This window comes from Notolepis coatsorum (genome assembly GCF_963971535.1).
Source record: "Notolepis coatsorum genome assembly, chromosome: 2".
NCBI classification, from domain to species: domain Eukaryota; kingdom Metazoa; phylum Chordata; class Actinopteri; order Aulopiformes; family Paralepididae; genus Notolepis; species Notolepis coatsorum.
In genome coordinates this window covers 3,426,189-3,450,696 of record NC_140166.1, presented here as the reverse complement: position 1 = coordinate 3,450,696, position 24,508 = coordinate 3,426,189, and the positions used below count along the sequence as shown (strand labels likewise).

At 41.4% G+C, this 24,508-nt stretch overlaps 1 protein-coding gene across 1 annotated transcript in view; it reads left to right on the top strand.

Moving 5' to 3' along the window:
• LOC311248903 (aminopeptidase NAALADL1-like) overlaps positions 1-24,508 on the top strand; it is a gene marked incomplete at both ends in the record, with an annotated part of 65,625 nt that overhangs the window by 20,991 nt on the left and 20,126 nt on the right. Inside the window, 7 exon segments of the mRNA XM_084338132.1 lie at positions 9,741-9,826; positions 9,910-10,029; positions 12,781-12,866; positions 13,009-13,072; positions 13,199-13,334; positions 18,374-18,467; positions 19,761-19,842. Of these exon segments, the coding sequence (XP_084194258.1) occupies positions 9,741-9,826; positions 9,910-10,029; positions 12,781-12,866; positions 13,009-13,072; positions 13,199-13,334; positions 18,374-18,467; positions 19,761-19,842 (668 nt within the window).

Here is a 24,508-nt window from a genome sequence, read left to right as displayed (position 1 = left end):
GGCTCGCTGGAACGGAGGTCCTGGGCACAAGAGAAGGAATGTTAGAACAGGGAATAATCACACGAGAGTGTCTAGCAGGTCTTTGGACTGAGGTGTCGTACCTAGGTAATGATAATAACACCACGACGACTTCTACCTCCGGTAGAAGTAGGGTCTTGGTGATCAGGGAATGGGATACAGCTGTGAAGAGTGAGGTGCCTGGCAGCGTGTGAATCAGGAGATTAGGTGCAGTTCTGGTAACTTATTATTATTAATTTTTTTACAGTGTAGTCTTGCAATCAATCAAAACTTATTTACACAATATACCTCACATTCACCCTCCATTCACATCCTGGTGTTCTCCACTAGGCTTGTAGGTGGAGCTATGACAGCACACGTACAGTACACACACCGATGGTGTGTGATGTGTCCAAAAATGAATGGGCAAATGTGAGTGAAATGGTCGCACTGTATGCAGCTGTTTGTCTGCATTGCACCACCCCCCCCCCCCCCCCCCCCCCCCCCCCCAACTCAGATTTCGGGTTGATACAACCATCATAATAATATTGTTAATAATAACAATAACAATAATGATGTAATAATGTAAAAAGAATCTTTAAAAAGACCTGATTATGAGAAGAAAAAAATTACGATGCATGGAATATTGTTGAGGCACACTAGTTACAACTATATTTCAAACAGGCACTCCATGTCAAAAAGGTTGCTGACCCCTGATCTAGTGGTTAAGTCTACAGTACAAGGTCCTCATTGCAGGACCGTGTAGAATGGACCACTTAATTACGTGCTTATTCCAACAAAATGTGTAATTGAGTCTACATGGTCCTCATTTCATATGATTTTAAATGCATCTTTAAAATGTTTTTATTAAAATGATTCTATTTATTTTTGGGTTTTCTGTATTTTTCACCCATCCCAATTTTAGTCGTTATGCCAATTCCCTTCCTGGCACGCATTGCTCCACTGTCTGCCTGGGGAGGGTGTAGAACTACCACATGCCTCCTCCGATACATGTGGAGTCGCCAGCCGCTTCTTTTCACCCGACAGCGAGGAGTTTCACTGGGGGAACGTAACGCGTGCAGAGGTTCACGCTATTTCCCCCAGATCCCCTCCCTGCTGAACAGGCACCCCGACCGACCAGTAGGAGTGGCAGACCAGGACACATACCCAGGGCCGGATTAACGACCGGGCCGTCCGGGCCGCGGCCCGTGGGCCTCTAGTGATGAGGGGCCTCCAAAAAAAATTTAAAATTACAAATAAAAATAAATTTTGAGGCCCCTCGTCACTAGAGGCCCCACATTTTATTTTTATTTTTGTTCTTATTTTGGAGATCGATGTCATACTGTGACACTGAAATGAAAACATATTTCATCAACTAAAATATTTAGTCAACAAAAATATTTCATCAATCATGCTATTAACCTCAAAGCCATCAAGGTCAAGCCAAAGCAGACCTCCTCTAAAGAAGTCCAACAAATAAAATTAGCCCTCCTAAATGTCAGATCACTGAATAATAAATCATTTTTAGTAAATGATCTGATTAAAGAAAATAACTTAGATTGCATTTGCCTAGTAGAGACATGGCTAAATAATGACACAGCTACATCAATAATGATTGAGGCTTCTCCACCAGACTATAATTTTTATCAAATACCCAGAAAAAATAGAAGGGGTGGCGGAGTTGCAGCAATTTTCTCCTCAAAACTCTTGTTTAGAATCACGGAACTAGGCGAGTTCATGTCGATAGAATATCTTGCCATTGAGCTGAAAACAGAATCAATCATTATTGTCACAATTTACCGACCGCCCAGACACTCACCAATATTTATACAGGAGCTCTCTGAACTGATCTCATTATGTGTTACCGGATATGATAAGGTGATCCTAAATGGATACTTGAACATCCATTTTAAGAAGAAAACAGACTCCAAAACTATAGAGCTAGAAAATCTACTGGATAGCTTTGACCTAACACAACATATAACAAATGCAACTCACAAGCTTGGAAATACATTAGACTTAGTTATAACAACAACTGGGCTAAGCATAACAAATGTTAAATATCTCGACATTCAGCCATTGCTGATATAGAGTGTGTGTGGTCAGTAACATGGGTCTCCCAGTCCCTCCGCTCTGCAGTAAGAGTTGAGGGACTGGGAGACCCGTGTTACTGACCACACACTCTATATCAGTGATGGCTGTCGGAATGTAGACCTGTTATTTCAACATGTAGACGGCTTATTTTAACAAAAGAAAAAGACCACGTACAGCATCTTTAACACAGTCCCCCATTAGCATTTCCTCATTACACATTACATGATCCTAGCACCATGTTTGACTCATCAAGCCGCTTTCTAAATATGGCATGACATGTTTGTATGACACAAATATGACATGACATGTACATTAGACATAACAACAACTGGGCTAAGCATAACAAATGTCTCAATAACTGAATTACCTGTCTCTGACCATCACTGTATATTTTTTGATACTCAAATAACCCTTACTAAAACAAAAAAAGAAATCATAAAAAGAGGCTCCTAAACGACAAGGCTGAATCAAAGTTCATTAATCTTATCAAATTACATGAACCACACAATCATGACAGCTCTCTAAATGAAATGGTAGAAAATCTCAATGATGCACTGTCATCTGTATTAGATTCTGTCACCCCACTAAAAATGAAAAAGAAAAAAACCAGAGCCTCGCCCTGGCTGAACTATAATGCTGTCAACAAAGAAAAAAGGAAATGTCGTGCAGCAGAGCGAAAATGGAGAAAAACAAAAACCACCACATGCTGTGATATACAAAGATGCTTTAACTGCTTATAATAAAACCATCCGCTTAGCAAGGAAAGACTACTTCTCTAAAATCATTACAGAAAATGCTGGAAACTCCAGAATCCTTTTTTCCACTATTAATCTACTACTCAACACTGCCCCTACACCTCCTCAGTCATCAACGGCCAGCATTACTCATGATGGAAATAAAGCTGATTGCAGCAAACCGTGCAATGTAACCATGAGAAGTTTCACATGCATCACATTAGATGTACTCTGCAAAACTGTCTCAGAATGTAACTCCTCCACCTCAGACATTGACCCTATACCTACAGCTTTCTTCAAACAGGTGTTTAATAGTGTTTCAAGCCCTGTGCTAGATATCATAAACACTTCCCTTAGAACTGGTATTTTCCCAAATGCCTTTAAAACAGCAGTTGTAAAGCCATTACTAAAAAAACCTAACTTGTAATGAAATGGCAAATTATCGTCCAATATCCAGCCTACCATTCATTAGCAAAGTACTTGAAAAGATAGTTTCAGTTCAAATAAATTCCTTTCTTGAAGAAAACAACATCTTAGAAGAATTTCAGTCGGGATTCAGAAAATATCATAGCACTGAAACTGCCCTCACCAAAATAATCAGTGATCTCAGGCTAAACTCTGACGAGAATAAGATCTCCATCCTTGTCCTGCTAGATCTCAGTGCAGCATTTGATACAATCGATCACGATATTCTAATCGATCGTCTTGAAAACCTTGTCGGTTTCTCAGAACATGTGCTAAGCTGGTTCAAAACATACATCAGAGGGAGGAAATTCTATGTTAGACTAGGAGAGCACATGTCTGATATATACGACAACAACTATGGAGTTGCACAAGGGAGTTGCTTAGGTCCTTTACTCTTCTCCCTTTACATGTTACCGCTGGGTGATATCATCAGAGAACATAATGTAGATTTCCATAGCTATGCGGATGATACACAACTGTACATCTGCTGAACCAAATGATACAGCGATTAGCTCCATTACAGACTGCTTACTGGCAATAAATAAATGGATGAGTAAGAACTTCCTGAAACTAAATGAGAACAAAACTGAAATTCTAATTATCGGCCCCAAAACTAAAAAAGAAACGTTAATAAAGAACCTAGGAGGACTAACCCCTTGGATCAAATCTGAGGTCACTAGTCTCGGGGTTATCATAGATTCAGAACTGAACTTCAATTCTCATATTAGCAAAGTAACGAAAACATCGTTCTTCCATCTCAGAAATATAGCAAAAGTACGACCATTTATTAATCAGAACGATGCTGAGAAGCTAATTCATGCATTCATATCTAGCCGGTTAGACTACTGTAATGCACTTTTCACAGGTCTCCCTAAGAAAACCACAGAGAGGCTTCAGCTAATCCAAAACTCCGCAGCCCGACTGCTAACTAGAACCAAAAGGAGAGAGCACATTAGTCCAGTCTTAGCTGCTTTACACTGGCTTCCTGTAACATTTAGAATTGACTTTAAGGTCCTTCTCCTTACATACAAAGCTCTAAATGGACAGGGACCTAGCTACATCACCAACACTCTAATAAATTACACGCCAGCAAGAACACTGCGATCATCAGCTGCTGGACTACTAGAGGCTCCCAGAAACAGTCAAAAGAGGATCGGTAATGCAGCCTTTATCAACTATGCCCCAAAACTGTGGAACAAACAACCCCAAAACATCAGGGAAGCCAACTCGCTAGACATCTTCAAAAGACAGCTTAAAACCTCTTTGCTCAGGAATTTCAATTACTTACCTGCACTATTCTTACCCTGCCTACTTTTCTATGCTAATTTTATCTTATTTTACACTGCCTATCAAATTCATGTGTCGGTTATCACACTTTTTACTTCTTACTGATGACTATTTTTAAACTGAATCATTTTAAACTATTTTTCACACTTTTTACTGTAACCTTGCTATTTACATTTTTTACTGTTGTTGTATGTCCGTTCTATTTTATAATTTTTAGACTATTTTTAAACTTAATCATTTTAAACTACTTTATTATTTGTATTACTGAATAGAGAGCCTATTACGATGCTAGATCCTAATGTGAAACACTGTGATTTACCATACCCTGCCTATCAAATTCATGTGTCGGTTATTGCACTTTTTACTTCTTACTGATGACTATTTTTAAACTGAATCATTTTAAACTTTTTATTATTGCTAGATCCAAATGTGAAACACTGTGATTATTTGTATTACTGAATAGAGAGCCTATTAGGATGCTAGATCCTAATGTGAAACACTGTGATTTACCATACTTGCTATGCTCGCTCATGCCTGTATTTTTTATGTCTGTTCTATTTGATAATTTTTAGACTATTTTTAAACTGAATCATTTTAAACTATTTTTATTATTTGTGTTACTGTAAGTGGAGAGCCTATTGGGATGCTAGATCCTAATGTGAAACACTGATTTGCCATACCTTGCTACCTGTCTATCTTTTTTATGCCCGCTTATGCCTGTCTTTTTTACTGTTGTGAAGCACTTTGAACTGCAACCTCTGTATGAAAAGTGCTATACAAATAAAGTTATTATTATTATTATTATTATTATTATTATTATTATTATCAACTAAAATATACAGTACGTCACACCCTGCCGTCTGCAAGTGGCTAATCTTGAGTATTTTTTCTCCTCTTCATAAGAGTTTGAGGTTTTCCGTTTGAGGTAAAAACAGCAATAAAAAGTCAAAACTTGCATCTCCACATCCCAGCCCCGACGCCTGAATACTTTTACCAACGGATTTCCAGTTCCGCGCTCTGCGCTCTGATTGGCCACTGACGTTTCTGGTAGCGCCAATCGTGTGACGCCTCTTTCTTTCACCGGTTAAGCTTAGGCACTCTTTCGAAGTTGGTTAAGGTTAGAGTTTGTCTTAGAGCAGGGCGATAGAACACCAGCCCTGATTCCATACTCTAACCTTAACCAACTTCGAAAGAGTCGCCTAAGAAACGTCAGTCAATATTTCGATTGTATTTTTTTTCTTTTACACACACACACACACACACACACACACACACACACACACACACACACACACACACACACACACACACACACACACACACACACACACACACACACACACACACACACACACACACACACACACACACACACACACACACACACACACACACACACACACACACACACACACACACACACACACACACACACACACACACACACACACACACACACACACACACACACACATACATACATACAGCTCCACCCCCACCTAATAGACAGTCCCCTCCCCATCGTATGTAATGTATATATTCTCTCCCCACCATATATATTCCCCACTCCCACCCACCCACCCCCTCCTAATGTACAGTCCCCTCCCCATCATATGTATATACTCTGTCAGGATCTATGGGTAACAGTACTGTATATTTGCATATCATATATGTCACAAATGTAACAGTACTATATACAGTACCTGTATGTCATGCATGTCCCTATGCCATAAATGTCATGATGTCATATATGTTGTGCATGTCATACATGTCACTATGAATTGAAAATGGGGGACCCTGATGTAAACAAGACAAACGTCTTTCTCTAGTCTGCATCCCCTTAACAATTGTGTGTATTGAGCCGTACTGTATTATTTGTACCCATTCTGCAATCTGTTAAATACAATTTTCATTAATTCATTCATTCACAGACAGTAACACAGGACAAAAACACATTTCAACCCCCTCCCTTCCCTAATTATAATTTAAATTGACATTCACGTAAAAGTAAGCTTACTATTCTAATATTATATTCTTGTCTCCAAAGTGTGTGCATGTTTTTTTTCTTCCTGAGGATGGCGCCATCCCCCCATCTAAACATGATGTGTTTCTTTTCTCTTCTTGATTGATTGATTGAAAACTTTATTAACAGATTGTAGAATGGGTACAGTACAGTACAGTACAGCTCAATAATTGTTAAGGGGATGCAGACCAGAGAAAGACTTTCGTCTTGTTTACATCAGGGTCCCCCATTTTCAATTCATCATAACATTATGACATACATGACATACAGATAGACAGTACTGCTACATCTATACATTTATGACATACCAGATTTGCAAATACAGTACTGTTTGTGATACGAAAATAGTCCAAAAAAGAGAGTATATACATTTGACGTAGAAACTGTACATTGGAGGAGGTTGGGTAGGTGGGGTGGGGTTGGGGGGGACTGTACATTGGAGGTGGTTCGGTGGGTGGGTGGGAGACACTGTACAACTGTACAAGCAAAACTGTACATTGGAATATTGACAAAACCATACTTGGTAATTTACTGTACATTGGAGGGTGTTGTGTTAGGACATTTACAGGGGCCAGTTTCGAATTGCAGTCTCCCGTAGGTGTTCTTTGAGAGTGTTTTTGAAAGTGGGTAGTGATTCACATTCCTTTACAGCTTTGGGTAGGGCATTCCACATTGATGTGGCATAATTGCGAAATGTGTTTAGTCCCTTGTTTGAGCCGAATTTGGGTTTAACATGATTTGTGGAGCTCCCTCTGGTGTTGTGATTGTGGTATTCACTGACCTTTGGGAAGTATTTTGACATGTACATGGGTACCTTGGTCGTGTAGTGTATCTTGTAGACCAGGCCCATTGCAAGTTGCTGTACTCTGTCGTCTACTCTAAGCCATCCTAGGTTGTCAAAGTGGGCAGGGGTGATCAAAGGCCTTTTAGCTTGGCCCTCAGAGCCCACCACTTCTAAATATTCGATATATTTTTTAAAGTGACATATAAAAACGCCACTGTGCGTGCGTGCACGTGTGTGTGGGGGGGCCTCCACAAGAATCTGGCCCAGGGGCCTCTGAAGTCTTAATCTGGCCTTGCACATACCCCACCGGCTTCCCACCCGCTAACAGTGCCAATTGTGTTAGTAGGGACGACTGACCAAGCCGGAGGTACTGCTGACAGCTGGATTCGATCCCAGAGTCTCTGCGGTGGTAGGCGAGTGCTTAGTCCACTGTGCTACCCAGCCGCCCGTAAAATGCATCTTTTACAAAATTGTACAATGTTATAACAATAACAGTGTAACAAAGTTCACCCCTTATTTTTGCTGTCAGCAAGCTGGGCTGCTGTTGCGGCTAAATCCATCTATAATATATGTATGTTATTATGTAAATATATGCAACTGTTTTACAATCTCTAAGAACTGTTGGTTTCTATGTTGCACAGTGAATCTTTTTTTTTATAGTTTATAGTAATCTTATTCTCAAAGGTTACGGCCATAACTTCCAGAATCAGATGGGAGGCAGGTCACCTGAGCTCTATTTCAGTATTTATTTCAGTATAATATTTATGAACAATGCACTTGACTTTATGAACTTATCACATTTCATTCACTTATCACACAAGATGTTCCTAAAAACCAAGTGACAAGTTAAAAAAGACAATAACAGACACATGTAATAACAGACACATGTAATAACAGACACATGTAATGCCACATGGGACAGCAAGACACTGTTGCAATAACATTACTAACTAACCACCACAGTTAGGACAGCCGAAACCCAATCTTTCGCTGTCTACTAAAAACGTTTATCATTCTTTCCAAAAGAAAAGAGGCCTAGAAGCGTGGCTAACGCTAATGGCACGCATACCAGAGGCTAACTGCCTACGAAAACAGGCACAGAGGCACTGAAAGAGGATTTCACCCATCTAATGAACACACTAGACTAGACAAATATCAAGATGTATCCATCAGTGGACCAATTGCATGCTTTTGCAGAGGACAAGAAGCCTTCAGTCGACTCCTTCAGACATTAAGCACCCCCCACAGCCCAAATGGAATAAAAACAAATTTGAAAAAAATATATTATACTTTTTTTGACTAATAGTCGACTAACAGCTCATTTTGGCCAATCATAGTCGACTATCCAAATCCTTAGTCGGGGACAGCCCTACTAAAAACACACTTCTTCAATCCATACCTGAATTTCTTTTTTTAATAATAAAAAAAAACACTAACCTTCTTACTGTCTAATACTATCATGCACTCTTCCTACTATACTTATGTCTTTACTACTATGCACTCATCACTGCAGCACCCAAGTTTCAGCACTGTTTTATGAACATTGTTACTCAGTTGTAAGAATTGTACCCTTCCTGCTGACTTATCATACAGAACTTGTAAGTCACTTTGGATAAAAGCGTCAGCTAAATGACTAAATGTAATGTAACTATAACACGGCAGCATGACACTTATACAATAGTGTTAGTGATAACAACCTTCAATACACAAAAGATGATGAAACACAACGTCAGTAACCACACAAGCGGTCTTCACAGGCCCAGAAGGTTGATCCCTTCCCAAATGGACCCGAGGCTTTCTTGCCCAGAACCGTCCTGAATAAATACATTCAAAAGGAGACCCTACCCTAAACAGACCAGAGGAAGATTGGACCAGATGTAATCAGACTTGTGTCCTAATGGGTTCTGAAATCCAAACAGAGCCAATGGTAGAGAGACAGAAATAAATGCTGTGCATTATTAATAGTTACGCCAGCTCTGGTGATAGTAGGCAAAATACATGGTTTATCTTATATATATATATTTTTTTTTACATTTGATTTTATCATCCTTTTTTATTACACCTATAGCCTATGTAGATTACGCAATTTTTGAATGTCCAAAAAAAAAAACCTGATCAGCATGCAAGTCAGGTTTTGAACCCGGATCCGCCTCAGGTCTTGGGTAGGGTCTCTGGTTTTTGGGTACGATTGGAGCCGTGAGGACCTCTAAACCACACTCAGTACACACAAGCCATGCAACATGAAGCAGTAATAAACATTTTAGTAACCACAAAATACATCAAATACAAAAACCATGACGTAAATAAAGAGACAAGATGAAGACACTGTCCTAGTTTCTCTCAACCTCTCTTCCAGTGACGTGAAGCTGGACATCTACAACTTCGGAGAAGTGAGGAACTCCTCCAACGTGATGGGAGTGATCCGAGGCAGCGTGGAACCAGGTGAAATAAGATGGCATCCACTGGACAAAAGTTTGTCAGACGTCATTGATTTTGAACTTATGGCTTGTGTGTGTGTCCATTAGACAGGTATGTCATATATGGAAACCACAGGGACAGTTGGGTCCATGGTGCCATCGACCCGAGCAGCGGGACCTCGGTCATGTTGGAGGTGACCAGGGTGCTGGGAAGGATGGTCAAACAAGGTGAGAAATAGGGCCGAATGATTACACAATAAAACAACCAGCACGGTGGCGCTGTCTCACACTGAGAAGGTTGAGGGTTTGAACCCCACAGCGAGAGGCTGTGTTACTGGTTATGTTTTTTGTTACTTTTGCCTCGCGCCGTTCAGACTCCGTTGACAATCTGCGCATGCGTATGGGGAGTAGGTTCTGAAAAAGGGACTTGATCTCGGCCGATTTTGTTCTGATCGATTAGGAATGGGTTGCGCCGTGTTCAGGAGATTCAGGCGCATAAAAGTCTATTGCATCATGTCTCTAGCACCCCCACAGCCGTAGCTGCAACCACTGCCACAGGCTCTCATCCACATTCATTAATTTGCTCCCCCCACTATCTCCTCCCCGATTTCAATGCAACGCGGAAGTGCAGTGGTCTATAGTAGAATCATTCACAAACCGTGGGGGGTCCCTTCACAGAATCCTTTTCTGACGCTGGGATCGTTACAAAGGCATGAGTACAGAGAGACTCAGAAGGAGCTTCTATCCCCAGGCCATCAGGATGCTCAATGACAATGACACTATGTACTTACAACCCATCATCTACACTCACTGCACACACATCCACATGTACACGCTCACTTTAAACAAACACTCACCTTACCACTCACTTTAGACACTTTAACACACTTTATATTTATCTATTATTAAAGAGATTTGCACTACATTCATACCTCATTTGCACCCTACCCTAAGTTTTGTTACTAATTTGACTCTGTATTGTATATTGTATATATGTATATTGACTGAACATTCCTTTACTTACTTTTTACTTACTTCTTAATAACTTTTTTTTACTGTATGTAGCACACTCAGGGGCTCATACAGAAACAAGCATTTCATCATAAAGTATTCTGTATTTTGTTGTGACAAATAATAAACAAACTTGAAACTTGTTGGGGTTCGGTAAAATAGACGTTACCTTTGTCAGCAGGTCCACCAAAACCCTGTCCACTCTTGCTCCGAAGTGTCTTAGGTCAGAACAGGAACAATAAATAACGTTAGTTGGCCCTGGCAGAGGATCTGACATGGTCAACACACATACTGTAGACACAGTAGTAAAGAAGGCGAAACAGCGCCTCTACCACCTGAGACAGTTAAGGAAGTTCAGAGTATCGGGGAAGATACTCCAGTCCTTCTACTCCGGAGCTGTAGAGAGCATCTTGACTGGAAACATCACTGCCTGGTATGGAAACAGCACGGCACAAGACAAGAAGGCCCTACAGAGAGTGGTGCGCCCAGCTGAGCGTACCACGGGTATTGCACTACCTCCCCTGCAGGTTCTATACAACAAGAGGTGCAAATCCAGAGCCTGCAGGATAATGAAAGACCCTCACCACCCCAATAACAGCCTGTTCCAGCTGCTGAGGTCAGGCAGACGCCTGCGAACCCCAGCTACTAGGACAGAGAGGCTTAGGCTCAGCTTCTTCCCCCAGGCCATCAGAGTCCTGAACAATGAACATTGAGTACCACTGTAACACTTTAGCATGAGCGGGCACACACTCAGGCCGCACGCACCCTCACTTATTGCCAAAAGGAAAGGCCACTTTAAATTAGTATTAGCAACAGTAACAGTGTATTGCACTACTATTACTACTACTGTTAACTGTTACCCGTTATTGCACAAATTTATTGTTACCTGCTACCTGTTATTGCACAATTTTATTGCACACATTTTTTGTATTGGATTCTATTATATGTTGTACCAATTGCACATTGTTGCGGGCAAGACCACCCGCATTTCATTGTATATCCGTATGCCGTGACAAATAAAACTCTTGACTTGACTTGACATTAGCGTTACATCCAAACAGCCTGTTTGAAAATACTAGAATCCAACATAGTCTGGTGAAAACGCACCTTATCATCCATAAGTGTGATCGTTTTGGCCTCTTCATAATAATCTCCAATAGTTGCCGGTACCAGTTGCCTCTGGAGTGCTCTCCCGGCGGCGACTGCCACGGAGTGTTGAACAGAATACGTTACCTCCTCGGCCGGTTTGACTATAGTATTTTTATGATTTACCAGAAGTGCTGAGTCCAATGTAGTCTGGTGAAAACGCACCTTATTATCCATAAGTGTGATCGTTTTGTCTTCATAATAATATCCAATAGTTCGCGATCGCCATTGAAGGTACCTCTCTATCCACTCCTGCTGCCTCTGGAGTGCTCTCAACTCCGGCGGCGACTAATCCTGCCAGCGTGAGTGAGAACCCCCCCCACAGTAAACTAGCCCAGTTCAAAAGGTAGGCGATACTGCCACCTATTGGGATTCGATCGTCATTTCAATTCCACATCACTCAGAGCTACCAGGATCACACAAGAAGGCCCGGCTGACTGTTTAGTATAATAATAATAGAAAAGAAAAAGAAAACGAGTATTTACATTTTTGGCGGCCAAAGCATAAAGCATGGCTGGGGAAAACGAGTATACTCGTTTTTGGCGCCCAATGAGTTAATTTACTTGTTACTGGGAAAGTAATACTATTACAGTAACACGTTACTAATTAACGTGTTACTGCCCAACACTGGGTGCTGCAGAGATGCCCTGGCCTACAAATCACATTCCACAGACTTAGGAAACCACAGACCCCCCTGCATCACATCATCATTATTTAAATACTTGAAAGAATGAAAATTGTAATAATGATGCAAAAAAACATGAATCAGCACCTCAGTGTCTCACACTCACACACAGTACGGAGTGACTCTCTCTGTGGCAGGCACATGGAGGCCTCACAGGTCAATCATCTTTGGAAGCTGGGGAGCGGAGGAATTTGGCCTGATTGGGTCTGCAGAGTACACAGAGGTGAGTTCCCCACACACACAGTCTATAATCCATTAGACAGAGTGAAACATTCAATATTTGACGTTTTTATTTCGAGTCCTAACTGAATGACTATATTTTGGCATGCCTGCAGACACACAACTTTCCCTTTTGTCTCCCTCAGCAATATTTTGCCAAACTAAGTGAGCGCACAGTTGCTTATATCAATGTGGATATATCTGTGTTTGGTAAGAAGAACTACCTACCATACCTATTTTCAACTTTACTTACTATCTTACACTTTGGGGCCTCACAGCTTACTAGTGATCCTAATCCAAAACTCTGTGTTCCTACTTCCTCGTTCCACTCTTCAGCTAATGCCACTCTCAGAGCATCAGGGATGCCCTTAGCACAGAGTGTCATCTTCACAGCTGCTAAACAGGTGAGGCTTGAAACCTGCTGGCCAGGTCAGCGCAATGTTGCCTTCTGTCATTCAAAACTGAGAAAAAGGTATGTGGTACTGTGGCGTTTATCTGATAATATTCAATAATGAAAGGTAGAAAACATCTTTCAGAGGTTTATTCAAGAGTGAATCAAGCAATAGTTACAAACAGGAAAATAAATACATTGCAACAGGCAGAATATACTGTAGCGCGGAGACGCCAAGACATCTGCCCAGAACAGAAAGAAACAAGTGACTTATATCTCGTCCATAAGCCAATGAAAATGCTTCTTCAGAAAATATTTGAAAACCAAACAAGGAAATGGCTATTGGTTCTTCTATAATAGGACTTCAGCTAGAGTCTAGGACAGGGGTGTCAAACTCATTTTCACAGAGGGCCACATCAGCATTATGGTTGCCCTCAAAGGGCCAAAGACCGTATAAATGTTTTTTTTTGGATCCACTTTTTCTCCCATTTTTCTATATTTTCTCCCATCCCAATTTCGTATCATCCAATTCAACCCTCCCCTGTCACGAACGCTGTTTCTTGCCTCCCACAAGCCGGCTGCAATGTGGACTAAGTCATACATAGCACAAGTCCCCTCCGGTACTTGAGGTAACAGCAGTCGCATCTTTTCACCTGCGCAGCTCGATCTCTCAGTGTCGAGGAGTAACGCGTGGGAGGCTCACGCTGCCCCCGACACTTCCTGATTCTACTGCGCAGGCGCACCAACCGACTTGTAGGAGTCGCTTGTTCACAACGCCCGATCCCCACCCTTCAGTTTCCCTCCCCGTAATACGGCCAATGTGTATTACTGCGGACGACCAGCTAAACTGAAAACAATGTGGAGAGCTGGATTCGAACACGCGAATCCTAGCGTCTCCACACTGGTGGCGAGTGCCTTGCCCACTACACCACCTAGCCGCCAAGACCGTATAAATGTTAATGTAATGTAAAATAAATGTAGCTACACATTTACATATTGTTAAACATGGTGTTTCTGTATTTATTACTTATTCAAGTTATACATATTGCATATTCATTTGCATAAATGTAAAAATATATGTTAGCTTATGTTATTTTAACAAATAATTTTTGTTTATCAGAACCCCATATTACTCCACCAATCAATGATCAAACCATTCAAGTAAATAACAAAGAAGAATATCATCAAATACAAGCTATGACATTAAGTTTGTTCAAAACCTTTTTGTCACAGTCAAGAGGGGCAGAACTAACAACTGTGAGCTGCAAAGAACACGTGGGACAGATGTAGCAGATGTTACAAAAACAAATGGCTGCACACAACCTTGCAGAGGCCATACATCCAACTAATGGAAGATAGTTTAATTAACTTTAATTAACAGATTGCAGAATGGGTACAGTACAGTACAGCTCAATACACACAATTGTTAAGGGGATGCAGACCAGAGAAAGACTTTCGACTTGTTTACATCAGGGTCCCCCATTTTCAATTCGTAATGAAATTGCTATTATGTGTCTGCATGAACACACAACTGTAACTGTACTCAAAAATAACAAAATAAGGGTTGTCTCAGTTCACAACTATATTGGTCAAGTTTTGGGTGGGACTTGTTTGCGTCCCTACAGCTTCTTATTCAATTGAGCGAGATGCTCGGTTATGTCACACAGCCAGTTTGCATCCGACAGTTCAGACAATATTTCTTCAACCCTTTGTTACCTATTCCGTCTGGATCTTTTTTGTATTTTGGGCTGTAAAATTGTCAAAGAATGTCTGAGGAGTAAGTGCTTTTGGCTTTTTTCCTTTGTTACCTCAGATGTTCAACATACATGTATGTGTAAGAATGTGTAATAACTAAGGCTGTCAAAGTTAAAGCTTTATTAACGGATTAACCCACAATTATTTTAACACTGCTATTTTTTAACCCAATATTAATGTAAATATTTTTTTTTTTTTTTTACCTGAGCTCTTGGGGGGCCACATCAAATGACGTGGCGGGCCGGATTTGGCCCGCGGGCCGTGAGTTTGACACCTATGGTCTAGGTCCAGTGAATATTTTTTTCTTCAAAAATGGCCAAAATTGACAGCTCTGAGCAGGCCTGCACTGCAGTATTGCCTGCAGTAATTATTCGTGAAGAAAACTTCACAGGTGTGACCCATTGTTAATAAATAATAAATAACAGCGAATCAAAATAGGCTATTAACTTTATCTAAGCACGGTCTGTGCAGTTAAACTCTTGCCATTGAATGGATAACAAGGCTGTCAATCATTCAATCCACCAATCAGCTAATGGTTTCTCTTTGGCTGTTCTGTGGCTCTGCAGCTAGCATGATTGACAGCCTTGTGGCCCAATCAGATAATGGTTTCTCTTGTGCCGTACTGTGGCTCTGCAGCGAGCTTGTTTTCAAAATAATTTGTATCTCAGGAAGATAACTTGTCGTTACGCAAGTCTTGTGAATGTCTAAACAGGGCTGATGACATTGATGAAGATGATATCAATAACAACAATGCCTCTCCATTGTGCATCGTTTGATGATATATATTTTTTTTATCTCAGTCGTTGTAAAACGAAAGCCTGCAGTGCTTAGCCTGGACGCAGCCGAAGTGTAGTAGTTCTAACGTCACTCGGGAGACAAAAGCCAAACATCAATTTGATGCAACAAGCTGGCTCGCTGCTTGTATTGTTTACATTTTCCATGGGATTAATGCAAGCGGCTCGAGTCGGACTCATCACATGGAGAAGCTGCACTATTCAACGATATGGGTAAGTCGTGTCTTCTTGGCTTTAGAATGTCAGTTTGTGTAACGTTACTGTAACCGAATTGAAACCGCATCATAACTCCTACATCGACCATGTCACTTTTCAAAAGGCATGAATGAATGAAAACTTTATTTAACAGATTGCAGAATGGGTACAATATACAGTACGGCTCAATACACATAATTATTAAGGAGATGCAGACCAGATAAAGACTTTCGTCTTGTTTACATCAGGGTCCCCCATTTTCAATTCATAGTGAAATGTATCTTGTGTTATTAGGAGCCCTGCTAAAGTTGGTAGCTAACGTTATATTGATAATGTTTCAATATTATCAGGTTGATATTATTAGGTTGATAATGGTGTCAGTGTTTCAGATAGCAAGGTGGAGATCTTTGTTAACTAGTAGAGCTTTGGTTGAGAGAGATTACAGTGCTGTCTCTTAAAACTCATAAACAAGTATTGAGCAAGACGAGTTAGTCTGTTGTGTTGTGCGTATTGTATGGGAGGGATAATGATGACTGTGTGTAACTAGGAGGGATATGAGGACTGTGTGTATGTGGCACTGAATTGATGTAAACAAGACGAAAGTCTTTCTCTGGTCTGCATCCCCTTAACAATTGTGTGTATTGAGCCGTACTGTATTGTACCCATTCTGCAATCTGTTAAATAAAGTTTTCATTCATCATTCATTCATTCATTCATTCATTCATTCATTCATTCATTCATTCATTCATTGTCCTTGTGTTACATAAAACCCATCTGTGGCCTTGTGCAGAGGAAGGTGGTAAATACATGTTAGATATTCCAATGTACAGTTTTGCATACCATTGACTCTAAGAATGGTCTGTGTTATTGAAATCGTCACAGCAATATAGTTTGTTTATACTTCAGAAGTATGATATTTAAACATGGTCCCCAAAATGAATGGAAGCGAATGAGGAGCCTGACACCTGGGAGGAATGGGGGTGTTGCAGCGTTGGGGATGTTTAAAAAATATAATTTAATATATAATATAATATAATAATTTGTGCTTCACCTAAAAATTTGGTCAGCAGCCTCCACTGGTGTGCATGTAAACATTATGTGATGGCCAAGAACTCTAAATCCTCCACTGATATGCAGGGGTGTAAAGTACTTGAGTAATTGTACTTTGTTACAATACTTAAGTACTGTTTTGGGGGATTTGTACTTTACTCGAGTATTATTAGGTTTGTATACTTTGTACTTTTACTCCATTACATTTCAGAGAAAAAAAACATACTTTTTACTCCTTACATTTCAAATGCAGACCTACAAAGTACAAAGTACAAATCTCACAGGTCCAACCATTTTAATTAGTATATTTAAATTGTTTATCTGGCCGAACTAACGTTAACGTTATTAATTCTGCGACCACAGGTAAACAGCCAATCAAATCCCCATCAATGGAAAATGAACCCACCCATACCCATGCTGATTGGTCCTTGTGCAACACTAGAAAGCGGGGATCTTTGATTAAACACCTGCTATCAGAAGAATAGACAGTTAGATCCGCATTATGCTGTGGTTAATATTGTGATATTATTCAGGGTACTCCAGTATTCTGTCTTTAATATTGTATTCTGTCTTTAATATTGTGATATTATTCAGGGTACTCCAGTATTCTGTCTTTAATATTGTGATATTATTCAGGATAATCCAGTATGCTGTGGTTAATATTGTGATATTATTCAGGATACACCATTCTGTTTTTAATGTTGTGATATTATTCATGCTGTGATGTGAATGCAGTCGATGTTAGTTTACCTTCAATGGAGAAGTGCATTAAATAATTTTTATGCAAAAAAAATGTCCTCTGTTCTTTCATTTCAGCATTGTCTATCACAGAACACATTCCATTGTGGGCAGAGTGTATGCTTGGTTTCATTCCAGCCTTGCCTAAACACCAGCTGATGATTTCACTAATTGGCTCACCTCTTCAACTAACTCACCTGGTGCAATGTATAGTTAAAATGAAAACTTGGCCCACGATGGAATGAGTTTGAGACCCCTGGTGTATCCCTTAAAAAAATTACTTTAACTTTTTAGTACTTAAGTACATTTAAAAGTAGGACTTTTTGACTTTTACTCAAGTGTGTTTTTAGCCAGATACTTTTACTTGAGTCAGATTTTGAGACGGTACCCATACTTTCACTTAAGTATAATTTCTGGGTACTTTTTACACCCCTGCTGATATGTCCTAATGGAGACACACACACACACCATAATCCTTGGTTGTTAGGCTCAATCAATCTCAACAGGCGTTTATGTTCATAAACTTCATATGAAAATGACAATAGGTAATTTTATTGATTGATGTCTCTTCTCTTGTTCTGTTAACAGGGTGGGCTTCCTCACAGGAGCAGGCAGTGACTACGCAGCTTTTGTCCACTACCTGGGTATCACCTCAATGGACTTTGCCTATACATATGACAGGGTAGGATTAATGACTTCACAACCATAACTCATAAAAATCAGGAAAGTCTGAAATGTTCTGAAAGGAAGTCCAAATGTTAGACATTTATACATATTATTATACATGTATAATATACACATTAGTAAGAGTAAGTAAGATATTCCTTTATTGATCCCCTTGGGGAAATTCAGGCAGCATGGGGGAGGGGGTTTGATTTTGATTTGATTTGAAGTCTTTATTTCGAACATGCAATGAAACAATAACAAAAAAAGCAAAACAACTCAATCTGCATGTTCGAAAAGGAGTAGGAAGAAGTATACACTTATTTAATCCTACCCCTTTTCCACTACTCAAATGAGTGTACTATTTTAAACATAAAAAAGAAAAGAAGAAAAAATATATATATATATATGCAAAACAAAAAACAAAAACTATATATGTATAAAAGAAAATAAAATAGAAAACAAAATAAAAATGTAACACCTGTGAATATCAAGTCCCTTCCTCATCCCTGTACCTTGTGAACATAATTTCCTTATAAATCAGTTTGAATTGTCTCATGTTTGGACATTGCTTTAGCACCACATTTAGACTGTTCCACAGTTTCACTCCACATATCGAGATGCAGTGTTTTCTCATGGTAGTGCGTACGTTTAGCACCTTTAAATTGTGTTCTCCCCTCAGATTATAACCCCCCTCCCTATCAAAGAACAATTCTTGAATGTTTCTTGGAAGTGCATGACTTTTTGCTTTATACATTAATTGTGCCGTTTTAAATTCCAGAAGATCATTTAACTTCAATGTCTTTGACTCCAAAAACAATATGTTAGTGTGATCACGATAACCTGCAATGTGAACTATCCTTATGGCCCTTTTTTGGAGTATAAAAAGTGGTTGTAGTGTAGACTTATAATTGTTTCCCCAGACTTCAGCACAGTAATTTAAATATGGTAAAACTAGTGAACAGTAGAGAATGTAGAGTGATTTTCTATCCAGAATGTGCTTTACTTTACTCATGACTGAAATGCTTCGTGAGAGTTTAGATTGGACATGTTTTATGTGAGGTTTCCAACAGATTTTATGGTCTATTATTACACCTAGGAATTTATTTTCATAAACTCTTTCAATAATCACATCATTTATTTTAACTTGTACCTGAGTATCCAATCTACAGTTTCCAAACAACATAATTTTAGTTTTGGAAACTGTAGATTGGATACTCAGGTACAAGTATATTGTATAATGTATATTATACATGTAGGTGTAATCCCCAGACTAGTTAGTTGATCTCCTGTAACACTTTGTTTTATATAGACCAAAACAAGGGCCCGAATTTACCCTGCATACCACACTGCCTATGACACCTTCGACTACGCCTCCAAGTACATTGACCCAGGTGAGCAGCACCAGATCACACATTTTCTTCTACAGAACATTGTATATCTCCCTCTAATTTACTAAATGTTTTAGCCCCACCAGCGAAAGCTAGCAAGGGGCTCTAGGGATAGCAATGTCTGTCAGTTGGGTCAACCGCTTTGGTTCTAGCTAGAACTTTAGTGAGATATCTCGAAAAGCAATGGTTAATGACCTTTCCTCTAGCGCCACCGTCAGGCCAAACTGTATCTTTTGACCCATTACATGTACAGGCATACAATTTGCTGTGAACATGCTAAAGCCCCAGAAGAAAAAACCTATTGATTTTGGTGACCCCATGACCTTTCTCCTTGTGTCATCATTGGGGCAAACTTTATATTTTCAAATTAGTGTACTGTATCTCCTGACCTGTTAGATGTCACAACATTAGCTGAAAACATTCATGACCCCTAGAGGAAGAAACATTTAGATTGTGTTGACCTCATGACCTTTCCTCTAGTGCCACCATCATGGCTGTACTGCAAAACGATTTGCTGAAAACGTTCATGACCCCTAGTGGAAAAAACCTATTAATTTTGGTGACCCCATGACCTTTCCTGTAGCCCCACCATCGGGCCAATCTTTTCAAATGAACGTATCTCCTGACCTATTAGTCATACAGTCAAAGATAAGTGAACATTCATGACCCAGGGGGAAATAAGGCTTCATGAAGAGCGGTGCAAGAATTCTAGCAAAAACATGGGTCTCTAAAGATGTCAGTCACAGTCAGAAGAAGGCGTGCTTTTTCCGCACTGGGACCACGCCTGTGGAATCGGCTGCCAGGATCCATCAAGGCCTCAGACTCCCTTGCTGCCTTCAAGGCCAGCCTTAAAACCCAACATTTTTACTCTGCCTTCCACTAGGGCCTGTTTTTTTTTTTTTTTGCTCCTACCTGTATGTTTTTATGTTTTTATTTTATTATTTAAATTTTTTTTATGTTTTAAACCTTTTTATTCTTATGTTTTTATTTTATTGATTTGAATGTTTTTATGTTTTAAACTTCTATTTTTTCCTCTTTGCTGTGAAGCACCTTGAGATCGCACTGAGTTTAAAGCATAGGTGTAACTGAGGGGTACAATTCCCTGACTGTATTGATAAGTATGGTATTATTAAACCACTACCTCTTGTACTTTAACTTCTGGCCATCCAGTACATGATATAGATATGATGAATACTTTCCCACCTGATGAAACGAAGTCCACACAAATGTACAAATCGAATATTTTATATAGCAAAGGGTATATACAACGTTCACTTGATGACATTTATGATTTGAAATGCACTTGTATGGCAAATGAGTATTCGTAGGTAAATCAACATTGAATGTCCAATCTCTGGTTACGCAGGGAGCAAATATACAACCTGGTTCTTTAGGGAACTATAGCGATGGTACTTAAATGATTATAGCTGGATACACTAAGGGGGGGGGGGGGGGGGGTCCCGCTGGTTGTAAGACAGTAGGAGGGGGGGTTAGAAGAGCCGCTGGCGGTATCCCATCTGGCCGACGATTTCTTGGGAGAATTCAGAGTCCTGAACACGATGCCCACAGAACCTCGGTCCGCAGATGAATACAGCTGGACCCTCTGGTGGACGGTAGCTGCCGGTCCACAACGGAGAGACGTGAGGCGACCTCACTGGTGTAGAGTGCCGTCTCACCTGGACTCCTCTCCGGGGGGTAGTTCCAACACTCAGCAGTGTTGGCCGTTATCCATGGAATAATCAAAGCACCCAAAGCATGTAGATAATCCAAGCCGTGGAAGGCTCGCCGTCGTCCGGGTAAAGTAATCCAATGTACAGGTCCACTCGTCCTGGCCCGGAGCTCCTCGGATGCAAGCACCACAAGTGGTCTGCCCAGCCTGGTTAAGACTCCAGATAACGTCAGGAACGATGGGGGTGCTGCTCACTTTATAACTCTAACCGAACGATGCACCATACATAATAGACTATTATTAGCTTAATAGAAATACGTCCAACTCGACGGTATAGTGCCAAACTATGACAATTCAACTATTAATCCACACGATATCTCAATGCCTATTCTGAGGCCAAGTAGGCCTTACTGCACCACACGTGCGTCGTGGGTGAGGCTTCGCGTCTGTTACTAGGTTGGAGGGTAAAGAACTAATGGACTAAAAAGGAAAGTTCTACTTTACTTGCGCCATATATATATGCGCTGTGAACAAATAGTACCATTCGTATTTCGCCAGACGTATTCCTACGCGGAACCGGGCTTGCCACGACATGTTGGGCGGCACGATTGAACTTGAACCTAGGGGTATGGCTGCTGGCGCCAGGTTCTCGTCCAATGGTAGAATGAAACTATTATGGGCTGTTTAGTAGACTAAAGGGATATTCAGTGCATATTGTACAAGGAATATACAGGGGATATCAAACGATATACAAATACTATTAAATATATATCCATAAATAAATATATATATTCGGTTTAATCTGATCCTTCACAACAGCCGCCCCCTAATTAGTCCCACCTAATTAGCTAAGCAGAGACAGATTAACCGCACTGTCTACCACTCAAGGTCCGCTGTAAGGGTCAGTCAACTCACAAAGTCATGGGGTCATGGTCATCATCGATAGTATCTGGGAGTCGGGGCAGTTCTATTAGCCTCGCCACGGGTCGTGTGTAAGTTCGCCCTTGGACGAGTACTTCAGCTGCTCGGACCTTGCCATCGGCACCGGTGATCACTTTGCTTACGCGGCCAGCCGGCCACATAGCTCTGGGTAGTGACTGGTCGATAATCATGACGACTGTTCCTTCTGTCAAATTGTCTCTCTCTTTTACCCACTTCTGGCGGGTCTGTAGAGACGGTAGGTAGTGGAGTAGGAAGCTGCTCCAAAACTTGTCAGCTAGTACTTGACTGTACCTCCACATTCTTCGGCCGTTCGCTTCTTCAGGCTTGTACATTGTCTGGGGTAGCGCGGGGTCCAGCCGCCCCATTAAGAGTGTGTTGGGGGTGACTGGGTCGACATCTGCTACATCACTTGAGACGTAACCGAGGGGCTTTGAGTTCAATACTCCCTCGATCTCCGTGAGGACTGTCATTAGGACTTCCTCCGCCACAGTCTGGGCCCCAAGCACGGCGTACAGGGCTGTCTTTATAGAACGTACTTCTCGTTCCCAGGTTCCACCGAAGTAGGGTGCGTTCGGGGGATTAAACTGGAAGTCAATCTGGGATGGAGCTAGGTGGGTCTTAAGTTCTGGGCCCATAGCTTGGAAGCTCTCTCTCAGCTCTCTTTCTCCGCCTTTGAAGTTTGTCCCGTGATCAGACAACAATGTAGACGGTTTTCCTTTCCGTGATGTGAATCTTCGGAAGGCCATAAGGAATGAGTCTGTGCTCATGGTCGGAAGGAACTCGATATGTATCGCTCTGGTGGTCATGCATTTGAATACAATACCCCACCGCTTCTCGGTTCCTCTTCCTCTCTTTATATACAACGGGCCAAAACAGTCCATGCCTGTGGAGTGGAATGGCTTGTCGCCGAGTCGGAGGCGACAGGGGGGTAAGTCAGCCATCCGTGGTATGCTGGGCTGCGCGCGCCACTTTCGGCAGTCTAGACAGGTTCGCTGGAAGCGTCGCACCGCTTCTCTTCCTTGAAGTATCCAATAGCGACGTCTGATCTCCGCGAAGACTCTCTCTGCTCCTGCGTGGTGTACATCCTCGTCGTATTTCTTTATGATCAGCTCTGTGACCTTGTGTCGGCTGTTCAAGACTATCGGGTACTTAATGTCATCCGGTAGATCGGGGGCTCTCCGCAGGCGACCACCCACTCTGATGAGATTATGGGCGTCACTCTCGGGTGCCAGGTGGAGCAGTCTGCTGTCTGATGGGACGGGCTTTCCTCCCTGTAGACAGTCTAGCTCATCGGGGAACGAGTCTCTCTGGGCTCGTTGTAGTAGAAGAAGTTCTGCTTCTTCGTAGTCAGCTGCTGAAATGTCAGTGGTGGACTGACTCTCTGGGTGGTGCCACAGGAATGTCTTTAGTTGCGCACTCTGTAGGGTAATGCAGTCATCTATGTTGGGGTCTGTGGAGGCGACTGTGCTCAGTCCACAGAACATAGGTTTCTTGTTCTCAGCCTCCTCTTTACTTGCTTCCCGTGGGGTGGGCGTAGGCCACTCTTCTTCCGGGAGCTTGAGGAATTCCGGTCCGTCACTGTAGATGTTGCGACGGGTGAGGTCATCCAGAGACATTCCCCGGGTGATGACGTCAGCTGGGTTGTGTTTGGTGTCCACATACCGCCAGCTCGCTGCTTCTGTTAACTCTTGAATCTCGGTGACTCTGACTCCCACGAAGACTTTGTATCTGCATGAATCAGACTTGATCCATGCGAGTACTGTCGTGGGAATCTGACCACAAGATTGTTCTGTGCACCGGAATGGTGAGTTCACGTTGGATTAACGTGGCTAGATGCGCTCCTGCTAGGGCTGCGCAGAGCTCTAGACGCGGGATAGATTGTTGCTTTCGTGGGGCTATTCTTGAGCGAGCCAGGATGAAAGCAGTGTGTATCTTTCCTCCCTTCTCTTGGGCACGCAAGTAGGCCACCGATCCATAGGCTACTTCGGAGGCGTCGCTGAAGACGTGTAGATCAATCTTGCATGTCTCTGGCCTCACTGTGGATGGGAAGTAGCTGCG